This window comes from Echiichthys vipera (assembly GCF_963691815.1).
Source record: "Echiichthys vipera genome assembly, chromosome: 13".
NCBI lineage: Eukaryota > Metazoa > Chordata > Actinopteri > Perciformes > Trachinidae > Echiichthys > Echiichthys vipera.
In genome coordinates, this window is record NC_139838.1 from 6,040,686 (window position 1) to 6,060,255 (window position 19,570).

The 19,570-nt window shown below is 41.7% G+C and overlaps 1 protein-coding gene across 1 annotated transcript; it reads right to left on the reverse strand.

The window, feature by feature from the left end:
• Positions 1 to 1,929: 1,929 nt before the first annotated feature.
• maneal (mannosidase endo-alpha like) lies at positions 1,930 to 19,488 on the reverse strand (the record flags this gene model as incomplete). The annotated part of the gene is made up of 4 exons (XM_083925190.1): positions 1,930 to 2,566; positions 3,803 to 3,879; positions 16,707 to 16,816; positions 18,984 to 19,488. 4 exons carry the CDS (start codon positions 19,486 to 19,488, stop codon positions 1,930 to 1,932), a joined length of 1,329 nt encoding a protein of 442 aa, XP_083781316.1.
• Between the last annotated feature and the right edge of the window lie 82 nt (positions 19,489 to 19,570).

The following is a 19,570-nucleotide window of genomic DNA, read 5'->3' on the forward strand; positions in this document are numbered from 1 at the left end:
GTCACTGGCAGCCCCCTCGCTCTAACATCTCTCCTTAATTGCATGTATAGGTCCTGTGTGTGCATGTGTGTATTTCGGGCCTGTGTGTGTAACATGTTTAATAATAAGAGTGAAAAAATTCAATTTCCCCGTGCGAGATATATAAAGTAATTCTTCTTCTTATTTCAGGAACCAAATGAAGGTTGGTGAAGGGATTTAATCCTGACTGAAGTCTCGTCCTTTCCTCTTTCATCCACACAAGCACTGTTTAAAAAATGAAAATGCAAAAAACACAATAGAAGTGCTGTCAAGCGCATGCCAAACTAACAGGTGGCAATATAATCCTAATCCTAAAGCCATATTGGCTAATAAGAAGCCTGAAAAAAAAATCAATTGCACGAAGGCTACCTGACTGCAATGGCACATCAATCCCTCTGTAACACATTTAGTCACCTCTCTTCCTCTGTATAATAGCGGCGGAACTGTACATGTATGTCTTACCATGTGAAAAGTCTTGTCAGCAGTTAGAAACAGAACTATTTTGGCCATGCTCGCCAACTGTTTCCTCATGTGTGATGCCTCACAAATGGACACTAGAGCATACTGATGTCACGTTGAGTAACGTCATGTCGTTGAGTAACATCATGTCATTGAGTAACGTCATGTCATTGAGTAACGTCATGTCATTGAGTAACGTAACGTCGTTGAGTAACTTAACATCATTGACTAACATCATGTCGTTGAGTAACTTAACATCATTCAGTAACGTCGTTGAGTAACTTAACATCGTTGAGTAACATCATGTTACTGACGTTACTCAACGACATTATGTTAAGTTAAGTTACGTTACGTTAAGTTACGTTACGTTAAGTTACGTTACGTTAAGTTACGTTACGTTAAGTTACGTTACGTTAAGTTACGTTACGTTAAGTTACGTTACGTTAAGTTACGTTACGTTAAGTTACGTTAAGTTACGCTACGTTACGTTACGTTACGTTAAGTTACGTTACGTTAAGTTACGTTACGTTAAGTTACGTTACGTTAACTTGCGTTATGTTAAGTTACGTTACGTTAAGTTACGTTAAGTTACGTTATTCAACGACGTTATGTTACTCAAAAATGTTACTTTGAGTAACATCATTTTGTTGTGTAACGTAACGTCATTGAGTAACGCCACATCGTTGAGTAACGCCACGTCGTTGGGTGTGACTTTTGTGATTCTGTCACTCACAATTGTGTGAATTTATGATGTATAGTTATAGTTATAGATAGTGTGGGTCCTGTGAAAACATCACATTTCTCTTTTGGATCTCCAGCTGAAAACATTTGTGAACCCCTGGGTTAGTACAATGTTATCATAACTAAAAGCAATGATGGCTAATAGAAGACCCACATTGTAAAAACCAAACCATCTACAGGCAAATGCAGCTTAGAAATGATATATAGAATAATTATATATCTGAAGGAATTGAAAGTAATACCACATTCATGCAGACCATGACTCTGTGAAGACTTCTTTGATCGTTTCGAACCTTTCTTGGAAGTTATAGTTTTGACACCACTGATTCACCGACAGTAAACAGACACAAATTTTAATTTCTCTTCAAAGAAATACAGGAAAGTCTTTCATCATAAGAAAATAAGAAAAAGACCTTACAGAGCAGAGTTACTGTACATAGACACAATTTCTTAATGTCACAGAGTTATCAGGAAATCACGATTATCTGTCCATCATTGTGACCTTGTATCTTCAACATATCAGTGACATAATTAACCTGTACAAAAAATGTTAGAGTGAACATTTAGATTAAATCTCATCAGAATAGCTCAGAGGTGGGAAAAAAACAGGTAGGTGGAGGAACATAAAGGTTTTGTCTTTTAACATCGGGAGCTGACTTAATGTCATTTTTGGTCATGCTCAGGACATCTACCATGGAAACAAAGCCATGTTCACATCAGCCATTTGTCCTTCTCCTTGTTGAAGTTCTCTGCCCATTGGCGTGTAAGCTCTAAGTAGTGGTCTGGTTGGTTGGGTTGGTAGTCTAGGTACAAACGGGTCACTGTTTTCTTGGGAACAGCCTTCTCTATCTGCGTACCTTCATGCCATTGGTTAAAGGAAGTAATGGTAACGATTTCTGGTCTGACAGACAAAGCTGCCTGCAAGGATGTGTCGTAGTAACGTCCGTTAACCCGGTTCCTGGTGTTGTGGTTGTTCCACGGCCGAACAGCTGTGTCAACATACCCCGGACCAACACTGGGGATGAACAGCAGATTGTTTGCATCGCAGAAGGCCTTGATGGCTTTCCAGTTCTGGTGGGACGAGCCAAAGGAGAAGCCATTGGAGGCAAAGTAGGTGTATATGCCATCAAAGCCGCTAGCCAGGATGTCATGTTTGTGGCGCTCTTCCACAATGAGGGCAACAAAAACGCCGTCGTAAGGCGTGCCTCTGATGCTGTGGGAGCCTTTAGTCATCAGAAGCTCTGCCCAGGACTCGGGCGGCATCAGGTAGGAGTCATAGACATAAAACAGGGGCAGAACTCGCCCTGTGCTGGATTTGAATCTGTAGAAGGCGCCATGCGTTCCGTACCTAAAATAAGAGAGGGAACATTTCAAGCTGTCAATATGCACGGGAAAGCATTTAAGGGTTGCAGTGTACATTGCTGTCTGCCACACTATTTTGAAACCAGAACTGTTTAAAGGCTTTGCTTTGTTATGTGCTGCTACAGGGTACTTTTTTACCACTACAAGGGTACCAAAGTCAGAAAGTGAGGAAAGTCCAAATCCTACACATATGGGCATCCCATGGTCTTTTTCTGCGAAAGCGAAGCACCAATGGGCTCCTTCTTTTTGGATTGAATTTGGTAATCGACTTGAATTGACTTTACTAGATGGCTTATTTGATGTAGGTAAGTGCCGAAAAAGACCATGGGATGATTTTGCGCCGGAATAACACTTTAATGTTATCAATGGGCCTTTTCCATTGATACTTTTGGTCGTGCCAAGCCAAACTATGCTGCACTGATTTGTGTCTGGGTAATCAGATATTAACTGCATCGAAAGGCTGCGGGCTCTGTCCACGTGTCCTTTTTAAAATAAGGACAACAATGACAACGAGTTAAGCTAACAAGCTATATGCTAAAGCCCAGACATAAAGTTGCCATGGCAAAGTGCCATGTGCGTAATGACCCAGTCATTAGTTTAGCAAGGCTTGAGGCCAAATTTCAAATTGACACCAACATGCCACCTTTAATACAGCTAAGATTTCACAGTTTATGTCAGACATTCAGAAAATATTTATGCTCTACTGAAAGCATCCTCTTTTTCTGTCCCTCCAATATTTGTTTCAAGTTATACAGATAGACACTGAAACTCTTTATTCTTGTTCCTAGTCAAAGCGTGAGATCATGGGCTTCTTTTTTTTATCAGGCTACTACTGAATATCTTATCAGATGGAACACTATTTAATTAGCCTCACACCCTTTCTCCATGTCTACCTCTTAAGGCTAACATACTGTATTTTACACCTTCAGTTATGGGAAAAGCTGAATATTAGCAAATGTTCTGAGGCTGACAAGGAGTCAGGTTCCCTTTGGCACACATTCAAACTGGTCGACTGGTCAGAGCAAAAGCTACCTTCTGATCCATTACAGGATCACAGGAGACACGTCTATATTTAACAATCTCTTCCTCATCTTCCCTTCCCAGGCTTCATGGTTCACCTCATCGCTAGACTTCTAACGTCAGATATGGAAAGCAGAGCTACGATCTTTGGTGGGTGAAAGGAAACACATCTGGCACAGAGGAAAGAAAAAAAACAACGTACTTGTCAATAATGTATTTGATGTTGTCATGCATGCTCTGGTCCGTCCGTCCTTTGTATGGCTGTATGTGAAAGGCCACCTGTGCAAAACAACAAAAAAGACAATAAAAGCACAACATGCTTAGATAGAAACATGAAAAATAAGGCTATTATTTATTGATTTGATGGACAGCCAGTATGAACGCTACATTTAATTGGCCTAATCTTGCTAATTACTTGGCTGCGGTGCCTGTAAATGTGTTGATTGAAGTGTCATTTTGTGACTACACGCTGGAGGTACTTTTCCGACAGTGGTCGCATGCTTTTGTGTGAATACTCAATGCCAGCCTCCGGGGCAGAAAAATGAAGCCAACGCTGACCTGCCAAAAGTTCCTTGGGTAACCACTTGAGGATGGCTCCTAAAGAGTCAATCCCCATAGACCCCCCCCCCCCCCACCCCCCCATGTTAAAATGTCTAACTTTACAGCAGAAATAAACATGTTTACAGCCTGGTACAAAAAACTGTTTTGGTCTCTATAGTTAAAGCTGCAGTCGGCAAGTCTGGCAGATCAAGTTGACTCAGTCAAATTTCGAATGTTTACAACTCTCTCTCCCCTCTCCCTCTATCACCGAGCCCCCTCCAATCGAGTGCTCGTCAGTGCGCGTGCACCAGATTGCTGTGACCACATCCGTCTCTTCTCTCATCGTTAAACAGCATGGAGGTAGCCTGGCTAAATTACTCAAAGATAGCAACTGCTAACGCCATTTAGCGTATGCCTAGCTTGAGGCGCGGGGAGGGGGGATCTGTGGCGTTTGCACAAACTGTGACTGACAGTCAGCTCTCACACAGCCCTGCGCTGAGAGGACAGGATAATACAGGCAACAGGCTCTACGTGCACGTAGAGGCGTGTTTTTTTTCTAAAACCGGATGATTTATTTTGCTCTATCGGAGCATAGTGCCCGCTTCAGTGAATATGATCAAACAAATGTTGCCGAATTTATATTGCGACTTTGATTCACTATTTATGACAACTGCACAAATTATATGAAGCATGTAAGTTATGCATAATTAAGGGCATGGCGTGGGTGCTGACCTTCAGTAACCAGGCTAGATTCAGCCTGCCTCAGCTCCAGCCGCGCTCCACCTCTTCCACCTCCCATTTTTGGATTAGCCACCCACACTGAGCTTCACAGTGGCTCTTCGGAAAACAACGGGTGAAGTCACAGAGACAACCTTTTATAATGTTTTATACAGTCTGCGGTGAATATATAAATATCAAACTGCTCAGCATCAGGTTCATTTTAACAACCATTCCAAGCAAGTCTAGTGTCAATCTAAGGAAAATAAAAAGTTGCATCATAATGTTTTAATGAGGTTTTTGTATGTATGTTTTGTATGCAGCAGTTCTATTTACAGTAAGCCATAAGTTATTTGTATTTATAAAAGGACTGCAGTTAAGACCTGAACCACGAAGCAAGATTAGTGGATTAGCTAGCTATCTTTGGGCTGAATAGGTTAAGTTCAGAGAATCAGATCAACACCTGTCAACAGCCTGTCAACTGACCAATCCAACACGTCCTAATACCTAAACAACAGACTAGGCTGTGTCAATGACTCTCAGAACCATATATTTGACTCTCATTTAAGCACATGAAATGGTTGCAGTTTTAAAAAGGTGGTTGATGTTGATGAAACTGATCTACTTGGTTAAATTTAGCAGCAACAAAACTGCTGGGTTAGGATTAGGAAAAGATCATGATTTGGATTAAAATGAGTAAATGTATTACAGATATACTATAACTGTCCGTGGTGTGGTTACTAGGGCTGCCCCCAAATAGTCGACCAAGTACTGGTCGACCAGAAAATCATTAGCAGACCAAAATTTCATTAGTCGATTGGTCACAGGAAAAAAAAGATATTGCGTCAATAAATTGACTAATCGCTCTATATGACGACCACTGGTCGGGGGCAGCCCCAGTGGTTACATACTGACATTCGGTATTTGCACTGGTTAACTTAATAAAAATCATTGTTGACTTGCTTTCAATAAAAAAAAAACCTATTTTTCAAAGGTCAGAATAATTTCTAGTTCCCCCCCTTCTAGTTTCTCACCAAAGTAAATTATTTTGGTAAGAGCTGCGTTTTAATTGAGAAAAGATTCTCTCATTTCTGACAGATTTCCTGACAGTGTTGGTGGTTTTAGATTTACCATCAATGCAGCTCAGAATAACATAAGACGATTAAAGATTTGATCTTTTATAAGAAAGATAATCAGTACACTGTTAATTAGCTCCCATTGTTATAAATGCAACATTTCTCATATAAACCTCGTCATCGAGCTCTCCTCCTCTCTGCTTTGGCAACAGAAACATTTTTACGTTTATTGTTTTGACTGTTTTCTTCTGCATTACATATTGATTATGGTATGTTCATCATCTGACAAGAAAGCAAAACATAGCCTACATACACAGCCTTTCTACAGCTTCTTGTTCTTATTCTAGGTCTGTGAATATATTATTTACAATTTAACATATATTAAAAATCACTATCTAATGCATGCTGCTGGGTAACAAGCAGCTCAAGTGTAATGAAACAGACTCCAGAATGAGACAAGTCCAAGTGTCCTGAGATTGGACTCTGATACTACAAACGAGATACACAGAGAGACAATCTGGAAGTAAGGTCTATAGAAATTAGTTTTCTAAGAAGTAGCTTTTTGAATGTCTCTATTTAAGAACATGTTCTAGATGAATTATGCATACAACCTCCTGGTAGTTTGGTTAGTAGCCATTGCTTATTCACACATGTCTTGCATGTCTGAGTATAAAAAAATCTAAAAGAACACATCGCTTTCTCCTTCCTGATTCTTCTTTTATTCTACATTGGTTTGATTGACAACTCTTTGACAACAACCAGTTATTAACAGTCAAAATGTTTTCAATCATGTCTATGTGTAATACATGAAGAACTGTGTACAAGATAGATTGCAGTGTGCTCATGCTTTCATATTCTTTTATGCCGATAACTGTCGCCCAGCAACTATAAAGAAGTTAAGGATGTGTGTGTGTGTGCCTCCTGATGATTGACAGAGGAAATGTCTGGCATGCATTTAATAGCCTTTCTGTAGAGGACTTATATTTGAGGTTATAAACAGAGTATAGCTGCAGTCAAAAGAAAACAACTTTCTATGCTTTTGAAGTCTCACATTGCCAGACCAGTACTGCAGTATGGTGGTTGGGCACTCTGGGCTGTTTATAATTATTTAAACCAATGACAATCGTCTTGGGTGAATACTCCATTCTGACAGTGTCCATAAAAAACTGTCATAGGACACCTACTTAGTAGTTCCTGTGAATCTGTTCACCGTAAATGAATGTGTCTCTATTTAGTGACTCAAGCTAACATGTTATTTGGGGAGCGTCATATGTTCCCTGGTTCCTATGTTCCCCGGGTCCTATGTTCCCCGCTTTGTATGTGACATGGGATAATCGGACCTTTAAGCTGCATTAAAAAAAAAAAAAAAAAAGGTCAGATGTTCACTGCTTTTCACAGAAAGGGTCCTATGTTCCCTGGTCTGTTATTTTTCCCACAATCAGTGCCAAATTCCACGGCAAATACGCTTATGTAGACCCTAACACTACCCCCTAACCCTGACCCTAACCGTAACCTACCTAACAACCCCCTAACAAAATGCTGAATTAAATCGGTGAAGACAGAGGCTTATGCGACTGGGGAACCTAGAACCCGGGGGACATAGGGATGCCCCGTTATTTCCAACACTGACTGTGGTCCCACTGCGTCGTCCTCTGAGCACCACAGGACTGAAACACACAAGCTGCATAAAGTAGTCTGTCTACTCAGTCTGTAGGGACTTTGCTTGGGAACTGAAGGGTCGCCGGAGGTGAACTGGTATACTGGAGAGATGTCACCTCAACTCCTAGGTACTGCTGATGTAGCCTTGCAAGACCATCCTGATCTCTGAGCTCCATTATATTCTACTCTCAGATCAGTCTGGTAACCTGCAGCAGAGAAATTTGCCAAGCGACTGAACCAATCAGTGTTGGTTTTGAGGCGGCTTGAAGTGTGATGATACGACTGTGCAGTGTAAACAACATGGCGGCTTCTGAAGATGAGATGAGCAAAATGCGAATCAATCCATCTGGCGAATTCAGGTTACTGCTGATGTGCCCTTGAGCACAATAGCATAAAAGTAAAGCTGCAAGCAGCATTGAACGGGCCCTCGCACCCCACGGACGTCGGGGGTGCCCACTGGACACTGCTTTAAAATTTGGCATCGTAAAGGTTTCGGGATTCTGCTGACCACATTTAAGATTGATATGTTGAATTTAACTAGTTATGAAAAACACCATACCTGCCTAAAATGGCGGGTAGTCACATGATTTATGACATCATCGTTCGCGGTATTGACTTTTCCTTCAAAATTTAGCATCTCATTAGTGGGATATTTATACCAAGAAAATATTAAATTAATCTGATAATCTCTCTAAGAGGAGTTTGAAAAAGTTAGGATAAAATAAATGAAAACCACACAAAATTCATGATGGCCGACTTCCTGTTGGGTGGAGCTAATGAAAGCTAATGGGAAATATGTCTGAAATGATTAAAGCTATGTTTGTGCCAATTTTTGTAAATGTCAGAGCAACTTTGTTTTGACTAAGGCCTTCCAGGAATTAGGGGCGCCATGGAGCCAGCTAAACACATGGGCAAAATCAGTGTATATTTTCACAATGTTAAAGGGTTCTCATGTGTCTGCCAAGTTTTGTGCGCTTTCGAGTAACAAGTGCACTAAAAATGCGTTCAAGTGCTCAAAGTAATTAGGGGATGCGATAGACTGGACATGCCAAACCGAAGTCAAATTATAACATCAAATCAAGAACATAATTGGTCTGAACCTTTGTCCACAGTTTCATGCATTTTTGTGCATCCTAAAGGCCCTTAAACATGTTTGTAAAATAAATGATTAATGCACAAAATCCAAGATGGCCGACTTTCTGTAAGGCGAAAAAAACAAAATGTCAACATGTTCAAGATGAGAGCAATGATCCGACCAAATTTCTTGTGAACATCAAAATAACTTTTTCCCAACCGTGGCGTGCGTTTTTGGTGAGTTTTTGAGAATCCCAACCCCCTCAAAATGCTACAAAGTTTGACACACAAAGCTGACTTCCTTTTGTCAGTAGGTGGCGCTATGACTATGACTCAATTTCAGCACGTAGATGCCTTCAGGCCTGGACTGTTATCCAGCATGTGAAATTTAGAGCAGATTGGGATAAGTTGAAAGTTGAGCTACGACGACTTCCTTTTTCAAGTTTTGGGCAAAATTCACTGCCACGCCACATTGAGGGCATTCCATGAATCCTCAAAAGCTTCGCAATTTAGCATCACAAAGATTTGAAGTAACTAATTTGAAGTCATTCATTTTCTAGGAGGAGTTTGTTAAAGTACAACACGTCTGACTGGCTTCACTTTGCGAAAAAAATGCCAAAGTAGATCCAAAATGGCTGACTTCCTGTTGGACTTAGGGTATGGCTCCAAGAGGCTCCATACCTTACATCTGCCTACCAAATTTGTTTACTTCAGATTTAAAGGTGGGGGCAGTGACTTTGAAATATTCTAGGGGACGCCCTCGAGCCAATTTAACACACACAAGCCCAAGACCCATATTAGGTATCACATTTAGACACTAATGATGCAAGTGCAATTTTTTGTGCACTTAAGAGCATGATTAGCACCTCAAAAATGATAAAAGTAATTACAGTGCGCTATAGAGCTGATGTGCCACGTCCAAGCCCAATTTTGGCATCAAATCGATGTAATTACTACTTTCAATGTGGGTGAAACATTTTATTAGTTTTTGTGCATCCTAAACTCCTCAAACATGTATTCGTAAAATGATAATTGACACACGAAATCGAAAATGGACGACTTCCTCTCCGGTGAATTTTTCTCCAAAACCGTGCATGTGCTCTTTAAGATGAGAGCAATGATCCCACTACATGTCATGAACATCAAAGGAGCCTTATCCCAACCACAGCGTGTGTTTGGGGGCTCTATGGAGCCCGCTGGCCACGCCCGACCCCAATGACTTTTGAACTTTGCAAATTTCGGCACCTCTGATCTTTGTGCCAATTTCTTTGAGCCTTAGGGCATCCTAAGCCCCTCAAAAAGGTGATGGCGCAGTAGAAAAATAATAATTACTTCAGCAAAAACTATAGGTTTCCTCGCACTTCCAGTGCCAGGGACCTCACTTTCGTAAACTAATTATTGGTCTTGTGAAAAATAAAGCTCTTGGAGCTCATGGCAATTGACCATGGTATAGGTGGGTTAATGCCCTCTATAATCAGGAATTAATGAACTGTGCGGAGGATGGTTCTGGCCTTCCTGCCATCCATTAATTCAGACATGGACCTTTATTATATTCCAAAAATATGTAAAAAAAGAGAGTTTTAAGAAACTTTATAGCAGTTCAGTGACATTATTTTTTCCTTTATGCCTTTTACTATAGCCTACAAGACTAAATGTGCTTAGATTCTTGTATGGGCACTCATCTGTTTTCCCCACAAATGGTATAAAAATAATCTCCCATTGGAGAGGCCCCTTAGTCCTAGAGCTATCAGTCATGAAAGAGAAAACAGGCAGGCAAATATCGTCTCTTTCCTCTAGTATACAGATAGGAGACAGAATAGCAGACAGAAGCTCAGTTTAGCCCGCAGGATGCTGAGGATTTCCTGAAAATGGAGGTGAGAGGGGGGAGGTGGAGAGAACAGGAGGAGCAGATGCTCACCATCCCCACAGGCTCATTAGATGTATGTGATACATCTACCAGTAGGTTCAGAAGGCTGGATCATGTATTCACGTGGTAACGTACACCGTTAGCTTGGTGTCCCCTTGGAGTCACTTCTTAATTCTCTAGGAGTCCCATTCAATTCAAACCAAACTAATGGCACTTGGTTAGGTTTAAGGAAAGATCGTGGTTTGGCTTAAAATACTCGACTACTGCTAATGCCTGGCCCACACTAAAACCTTTTTCTAATTTTAACAGATGTAGAAAATGTGAGAAAAACCCCACCCATATCAACATGTAATGATATATTTAATCTTTCCTACAGTGTGTGGAGACCAGTGACTTGGCCAAAACAGCACACCACACACTAACGGATTCATTCATGAAAAACCAGTCCTGACTTAAAATCTTGCGGGGAAAAAAAGAGTCTTGAATCTCGTTTAGTGTGTGGCCAGCATAATGTTATGTAAGTGTTCACATTAACATGTTACATAAGAAAGTGAACTTACGTAGCCTACATCATTTGAACACAGGATACAAACAGGGTAAAAAAACCTGTGTGTGTTTGACCATCCAACACCCCAACCTTTCCCCCTCACGTGAAGTTTCTGTCTTTTAATGCTCTTTACCGGCGTCGCTCTTCATACTATGTCAAATTCCGGCGCCGCAGTTCAGCAGTTGAGAATGACGCTGATGGGTGAACCCACCACATGCTACGTTGTTGATGCTTTGTTTTATACTGTATGTAGGGACTCTTATCATGCTACTGCAGAGGTTTGGTGTTATGTGGAGCAGTATTAGTGGTTAAAAAAGCCGTCTTAGTGCGGCCAATTGCCGTCCCGAGCTAATCCGTGTTCGCCGCGGCAGGCTGTTAGCAACTCTCCGGAAAATCTACGTTAATAGTTCATACATGAAAAAAATTGTCTCGATGGCTTACTTGATGACCCAATTTCCCTAAAAAGACCCTGGGATGATCTGACACCGGAATTTCACTTTAAGTGCGATTAATGTTTCTTCTTTCAGATCCGTTTGTGATCAATTCCATTCTGAATAATTCCATTAGTAGTTCAAATAACTGCAAATTTGATTTGAGAATATAACAGCCCATTTATTTAAAAAAAAGTTGTAGGGCTCGGACCGAACATGCACGGGCTCAGGTAGGGCTGGGCTTGATTTTCTGGGCCCGATCTAAGCTCTAATATATTAGACATTTGTTCGAAGAACTAGATTAAAACATCACCAAAACTGGAGGTATGAGCACGTGACAGAGAACACTGTCTTCTGTTCTTAAGCAGGAGCTGAAAGCTGAGTGATTGTTGCCCCCTGTTATCCAGGACCAACTGTGGTATGCTTGTCTGCTTCAGTCACAAAGGGGGAAAAAGGGTCCATTGCAGCTCAGCGGCAAACAGTAAAGCATTGACAGAGCTGTCGAGCCCCAAACACTGAGTGATCGACGCCCACTCCATCTTTCAATAGAGCCTGCAAGGTCTTCCTGAACAGTTTCCATGGTGACGCGGCGGCGTTTGGCGCTCAGGCTCTGGCTTGTCAGCTGTCTCCATTGGTTAGAATTCATGAAAGGCCAGTGAGGTAAGACGCTGCTCAGTCTGCTCCTGTTTGGCTGAATACAGCATGGATGGATGCTTTGTTTGCTCAGATGCCCTCCTGTTGTGATGCCAACACACTCTCATATTTACAGTCCAAGCCTCAGGTGGAAAGACGCTGCTGAACTTCTCAACAATGTTTGGCTTTCCTTCAGACGATAGAGAAAGCACTAACCTGGAGCGATGTTATATCATCATGCCACATTATATCCGCTAATTATATAAACGGAGATTACACATACAAAAGTGCAAATGCAAAATACCATTATGAAAGAAGAAAATCGGTTTGTGCAAGGCACCGTCGCTTCTCGAGGTCGCAAAACGGCAGAACGTGTACCCAGAATAACCTTAAATGAGCAGCAATGTGAACATAACACATCTATAATTACCTTCCATCTCGTCTGTGATGCTTTATAGCAAAGAGAGCCACAGGAGCAAGTGTACTGTTGGCTAGATCAGCTTTTCTCTGGACAGTTTCTTTCCTATGATGGTAACATTTTCTCATTAGAACTATATGTGGCCATAAAGGGACAATTTTGTCATTATAATGTGTGAGTTTATGATTACAGCGAGATACTTTAAAGGGTTATTGCTACCCTTCAGCCTCCTACACACTTCAAAATCATAATGGGGGTGTTGTGTGGGATTGTGTGAGGAATATGGAGTCAGGAACTTATTATTACAGTATGGTTGATATCCGATCACTCTAAATCTTTGGAATGAATTCATATTTTCAGACCAGGAGAGGGTGTAAAAACATTTAGTTTCTATCTGCATTGTGGACAACATCCTGTTTTCTTCAGCTAAGAAATATCACAAAAATCAGATGGATCGCACCTTCTACGGATCTTGAACTATTAATTCAGACTTTCCTTTTCTCCCATCTTCCTTCTATTCTTGTCAAGCTTGCCTAAAACCTTTTTTTCAAATCTGTCTCAGAGGCTCAACTGATTTTCAGAATGTAGACCATAGTGTTAGCAAACAACTGCCTCTGTACTCATCCAGAAGACAAGGAGCAGTCATTTGAAGTCAAGTTCCTGGCCACATGATTAATGTAGGTCCAAGTCTTTCAGCCTCGGTTTGATCTATGTGAGAAATGTGACCAACAGCTAAGCTAACGTCAACTAACATTGAGAAATGCCTCATCTAAATATGTTTTGCAATGCTAAATAGGGCTGTTAGATGTGTAATATATGTGCTGTGCATAAGGGCTTGCATAGCCAGTCAGCATTGTAATAAGGGAGGTAGAATAGTAAGGTACAGGACAGTGATACAGAGGTGGAGATTGTGCAGGGAAGGCTATCTCTATCTGTTACCTCATTTGATGATAGATGATATATTAAAAAAAAAATACACACGGTGTGTTTTGAGGGCTACAGAATGAAAGTATTGCTTTTCCATAAAAAAATATATTTAGTCTGAATTAATGTTTGACATTTTTTTGACGGGTTGGACAATGACTTTCTGTCCCGTTGTGTTTCCATGGGCGCAGCCAATAGCGTTGGGCGTTGCTGGTTGCCAGGGTTGTCTGTTGTTGGGTGCAGCTACTGTAGGCTGGCATTGTATTGTTTGCCAATCCTGCAGCTGCTTCGGAGCCTAGGTGAAGGGGGCGTTATTTGTCCCAGCAGCTGAGTGAGCGGAGACGGGCAACAACCAGAGTCAATATAGGCCGAGCATTCACTCCATGGACTGAGAGAAAGGAGAGAAGCGCCATTCAAACGCACACCCACATGGCTACGCTTCTCCTTGATGCTAACATCACTTTCATCTTTACTTAGCTGGAACGGCTAACGCTAATGGCTAACGGTAACTGTCAGTCAAACTCCTCTGCAATACTTGTTTTTTTTGTGCGATTTGCTGGAGGGGACGGGTTCAAACAGGCTCAAACAGACTCTGGTCTCCTGCAGCTACTGGGCCGGGTCTGACCAACATGGCAACCCGACTGCTGGAATTCTTTTTTTTGTTTCGACTACGATCTTGAGACACTAGATGGTGGTGTTCTGCTCATTCTCCATAATTAACCTTTAAAATCTGCCAGATTATTACTTTAGTGCTGTTATTGCAAGATTACTTGATGGTAATACAAATATATTCCTTACAAGAGCATGTGTGTTGACTATAAAACAAAGGCTTGATCCGTTCATTAAAAATATTCAAATCCCTTCTATGTTCTGACAAAACTGCATTACATGTATCATTAAAACAAGAGCTTCCTTGTTATAGTGAGAGGTGGGTTGTCATAATGAGAGATTTTCTCATTAGAACATAATACCGTTCTGCTCTGCTACAGCTTTAATTTCCCTCTTGCTGCTAACATCCTGACTTCAACCTTTCACTAGGCAAACAGGGTCAATCTATGCTTAATTAGTGCGGGTGGAGGGCTGCAGGGGATTATAGATCAGCCTGTGTCCTCCTGTCGGTCATATGTGCTGGTCCCAACTTAAATCTGTAACACCAGTGGTCTGGTTCGGATGGAAGTGGAAACAACAACCCCCCTTCACAGCTCGCTATTTCAAAAGCGCTACAGCAAACAACATGCAAAGCACACATGACATCTGCAGAGAGAACAAACAAACACACACACATACACACACACACACACACACACACACACACACACACACACACACACACACACACACACACACACACACACACACACACACACACACACACACACACACACGACTGCTCACAAACACAGACTTCAGCTTGTATTTTGTCAGCGGCAGCACTGATGCGCTGAAACATTGGAGCATTAGCCCTGAGGTCAGCTGTGAGATACACACTGTTGTGTAAGACTGACTGAGACACACAGAGAGACCCAGTTCTCAGTCTAAGACTTCCATATAAGGAGGATGAAAGTAGACTGAGGGAGAGCTCTTCTGTTCTCTTCATGCTGAATCTACAGTCTGACCTCAGCTTGTTTTTTCCACTGCTGTCTCAAGCACCTTCAGCATCTTATTGCTTTCTGGTTTCTGAACCCCATCACTGCTTAAGTAGATACGACTTTTAGACGGAGTGGCACAGCGAAAAAGACAATCTCACCCAAAGCACTTTGCGTTTCGAAAACAGCTATTGGTTCAGATAGAGAGGCGTCTGAAAGCTCTGTACGGCCTCCATATCCCTGTAATTATCAGGGTTTGAGATCAGAGCCTTGGAACTAAAGATGCCACTGGGACCCACTGGGTAGGTACACATTTCTTCAGAAGCCTCAGTGGACCAGAATGCAATGCAGCTGCAAGACATGCTGCATTTTGAAGAAATGCCATGGCACCCTTTATCTCTAAGTGGAAAATATTCCCCCAGTCCCTGCAATAGTTGAAGCTGCAGTTTCAGGACCGTATTCTTAGTACTGCATTATTAGGACCCTGCTAAGCCTGCGTTTTAACCTTACCCTAACCTCAACCTACTCATGTCGAGATGGTTACCATAGATTTGCAAAAACTCCATGAAGCACTGCTGTGACCAACCCAAACAAGTACATAGTTTTAACCCGACTTCCACAACCTCTCTAACAAAGTTTTTTTTACAACTCCAAGGGCGAACTCAGAAATCATGTCTGCAGGCGAGGGCAACAAAACCCAACAAGGACCCTGACCCAAACCCTATCCCAGCCCTAACCTACCTTTTAACCTATTGCTAACCTTTACCCGGACGTGTCTAGATGGTAACACTATTTCTGTGAAAACTTGTAAAAACTCTTGTGAGACTCACTTCCCGACCACCTATACTAACCCTAAATATGTATATGAATATGTAGAATCTTTATTAAATGCTATATTTATTTATTTATTTTAAAAATACCCATTTTCACGTGTTTTGAGACTGCATAATCATTTAAAAAAATATTGGAAAGAGGTACGGTTGACTAGGGAGAAAATTCTAAAAAAAAATTCCATCAGAATTTGTGACTCAGTCAAATTAGTCCTTACCCTGTTTGATTCATCCCTGACATGGAGCAGGCTGATCGCTGACACACTCTGCAACAAACCTGGCAACCAGACTGCTTGAATTATTTTTTGTTGTTGCAAGTACGATCTTGAGACACTAGATGGCACTGTTCTGCTCATTCTCCATATTCAACCTTTAACCACTAAATCTCAATGTCTAACCTTAGCCTTCTCACTTTCAGAAATCTTGGGTTAACATTTAGACCCAACCCCTTAACCGTTCATAGCTAGCTGCTAACTGTGTTGACGCTGGTGCAGTATGCCAGTTTTATTGAGTAACTTGTAGAATTGCATTCTTAGAAATACAGTCTGAGAATTGAAGCCTTGGAACTGCAACTTTCCCTACATAATATTGTTTTAAGGACCTGTCACACCAGCATTTGGAAGAAATATTTCATGTGTGAATCTTTTTTCTGCAACCCTGAGTCCTGAAAAATAATGTTTTAAATCTTCCATGCACAATAACAATAAAGTTTAACACACACAATTGAATGTTGTTTTCACTGTCAAGTCATTCATTCAGTAAGTCAGCAGAAAGGGAAAACATACCGGTTGTCTCACCAGTTACCTTGATGCTGTGCCTGTGGGCGGCGTCCATAACAGCGGGAACCAGGTCCTCGGTGGGCTCCCCGTGGTCGTCTGCCACCTCGGGAGGATACCAGGACAACACCAGCACCCCTACAACACCACAGCATGGGGAGGGAGTCTGCTCTGAGTATAGTCAGGCATCAAGTTTCAGTGTAATGAATGATGTTGGACTTTAAAGCATTGTTTCATTGGAGGATTTAGGCACAGATGTAGCGTTAAAAGGTCAATTATGACCTTCAGTCAGTGTTCCTCATAAATATTTACAAAATGTATAAATAAAAAAACAGATTATTTTATCTAACAAGGCTGGGACTGGTCTTTTCTGTCAGACCAGTCCCAGCCTGGTCAGATGCGTACATGAACTGATGAAGTCTCTTGGATGAGAGGTGAAATGTCTTCCTAGACAAACAACCAAGTCCAATTGATTTTGACTGAAAGGTGGCGTGGTGGTTACGCCTCACAGAGAGAGGGTTCCTGGTTCAAATCCCGGCTGGGGCCCTTCTGTGTGGAGTTTGCATGTTCTCCTTGTGTCTGCGTGGGTTCTCTCCGGGTTCTCCAGTTTCCTCCCACAGTCCAAAGACATGCAGGTGTTAGGTTCATTGATGACTCTAAAATGTAGGTGTGTGAGTGAAACTGGGATTGATGTCACATCGAACTTGATCGCGTTCCTGTTGCAACACTAAATATGTAACGTGGTGGTAACAACACATTATGTGATATTTTGCATGCACAACTGATTTAATGAGACAAACAGAAGTGGGAGTAAACCGTGTATTCCTACAGCTGGGATGCTGGGAGCAGCCATTTTGGATTTAGAGGTTGTGGTTTTGAGACATCTCTGACTGGAAACTCAGAAATTCAGACTTTAAAGTTCAACTGAAATGTAGCATTTTTGCAAAATGAAGTTGTGTGTAGATGGTAACCCAAGATTTGCGAAAGTCTGGCAAGATGGTTCGATTTAAATTCAGGCATTAATCTTGAATGGTTAAGGTAAGCCATTTAAAGCTAATGGTTAAAGTTAGTAAAAATGGCCGGGGAAGCGAGTCTTGCGAGAGTTTTTGTGAACTCTAGACACGACCAAAATGATCATAACATCAGAACGTAAAGCGTAGTAGAAATTACATTAATACTACTGTAAAACAATTCAGCCACTGTTTTTTTGTCATCACAATAGAAACAAGTAAAAAAAAATATATGAACGAAAGTCTTCCTTCTTCTATCAATTCTTTCCATATCGCCACTTCATCTCAATATATCACGATATCTGCTCACATATGTGGAATCATGGGTTATGTAAGCTAATATTTATCACACTGAACTGTGTGGTAAAATAAAAACTACAATTTACATAAAATATTCCCTTGGGTATTTTCCTGAGAAGCTGATTTTGTTCTGCTTATTTAATGATGCTGCTATAGGCCTAGTCTGCCGGGGGATAATCCTTTTCCTGATACTCTGAGCTTCTCTCCTCTCTGTCTGTATCATTCATGTCTCATCAATGCATGTTATTAATTCAACTTCTTCCCTGGAGTTGTTTGTGCTTTGTCGTCTCGCAGGTCTCTGCTGATCGTGGTGGTGCCTGCTGCCGTGGTCCTGCATGAGGCTTCCTGCTGCTATTATTACTCATTGTTACTCATATAAACTATCACTAGTCTTATAAACTATGTATTTGTAGCCATAAAAAAATTATCAGTAATATATCCCATTGTATCACAGCTATTATTACAACTACTCATCATTGATCATATTTACCACCATAATTATCATAATTTTCATATTCTGTCACCTTAGCTGTTCTTTTTCTGCTATTCTTCAATATTAACTGCCATAACATATAAGTCATATTTACACTACTATAGATATTATTATAGTTGCTGTTTCTCTCTTTCTCTCTCCTTTTCTTCCACCCCAACCGGTGCAGACAGATGTCCGTCCTCCACAGAGCTGGGTCTGTCTGACGTTCCTGCCTGTAATAGGGAAGGTATTCGTTGCCACCGTACTCTACGGGGGAATAGTTGGGTCTATGTAAATCATAAATAAGTCATAGAGTGTGGTCTTTACCTACTTTGTAAAGTGTCCTGAGATAACTTTTGTTATGATTTGGCACTATAAATAAAATTGAATTGATGTAATGAGTTTGTTTTTGTCAGTTTAGAACGCGTAATGGTGTGTCATCACATCTCCATTATTTCCATTGAAAGACATACATGCTCATACTGAACTATCACCCAGCCCTAAGAGTTAGTGCAAGAGTTACCTGCTGCAGCCGCCTCTATCTGAGCCATGTGTGACTCCAGCACCTTTGGGTCCCTGGAGCTGTAGGGTCCCAGCTCGGGATAAAAACTAGAGGCGATATCATCTGGAGGTGTGTGCCTTCCTTGGGCGTGACTGGCTGCGATCTTGGGGTCCCAGTGTGGCACCAGCACATGATCCCAGTGGATGTACTTGTTGTCCATGCTGGGGGAGCCGTACCACAGGTAGTAGAAGATGTGCACATCATAGAAGATGCTGTAATCTCGGTCCGACTTGGTGAAAACCACTTTAGTGTCACTGCTGCCCATGTGGAACTGACCGGGCGACACCGCCACGTCTTTCACATCCAGCCGCCTCCTGTCGGATCTCTCCCCCATGAAGTCCATACCGGGGGCCAGGTCAGAGAAGCCGTCACTGGGCTTCAGCGTCCTGAGCCCCATCATGGCCCCGAAAATGAAGAGCGTGAAGAGAAAAAGCGCCACTAGAGCTTTCCTGCGGAGCCGAGTCATTGTCGCTGTCCTTGGTGCTGCAGTCGAACGGGAAGGCGGTTCCAGCTCCCCCCTTAACGCCGGCTACAGCTCATCAATGCGG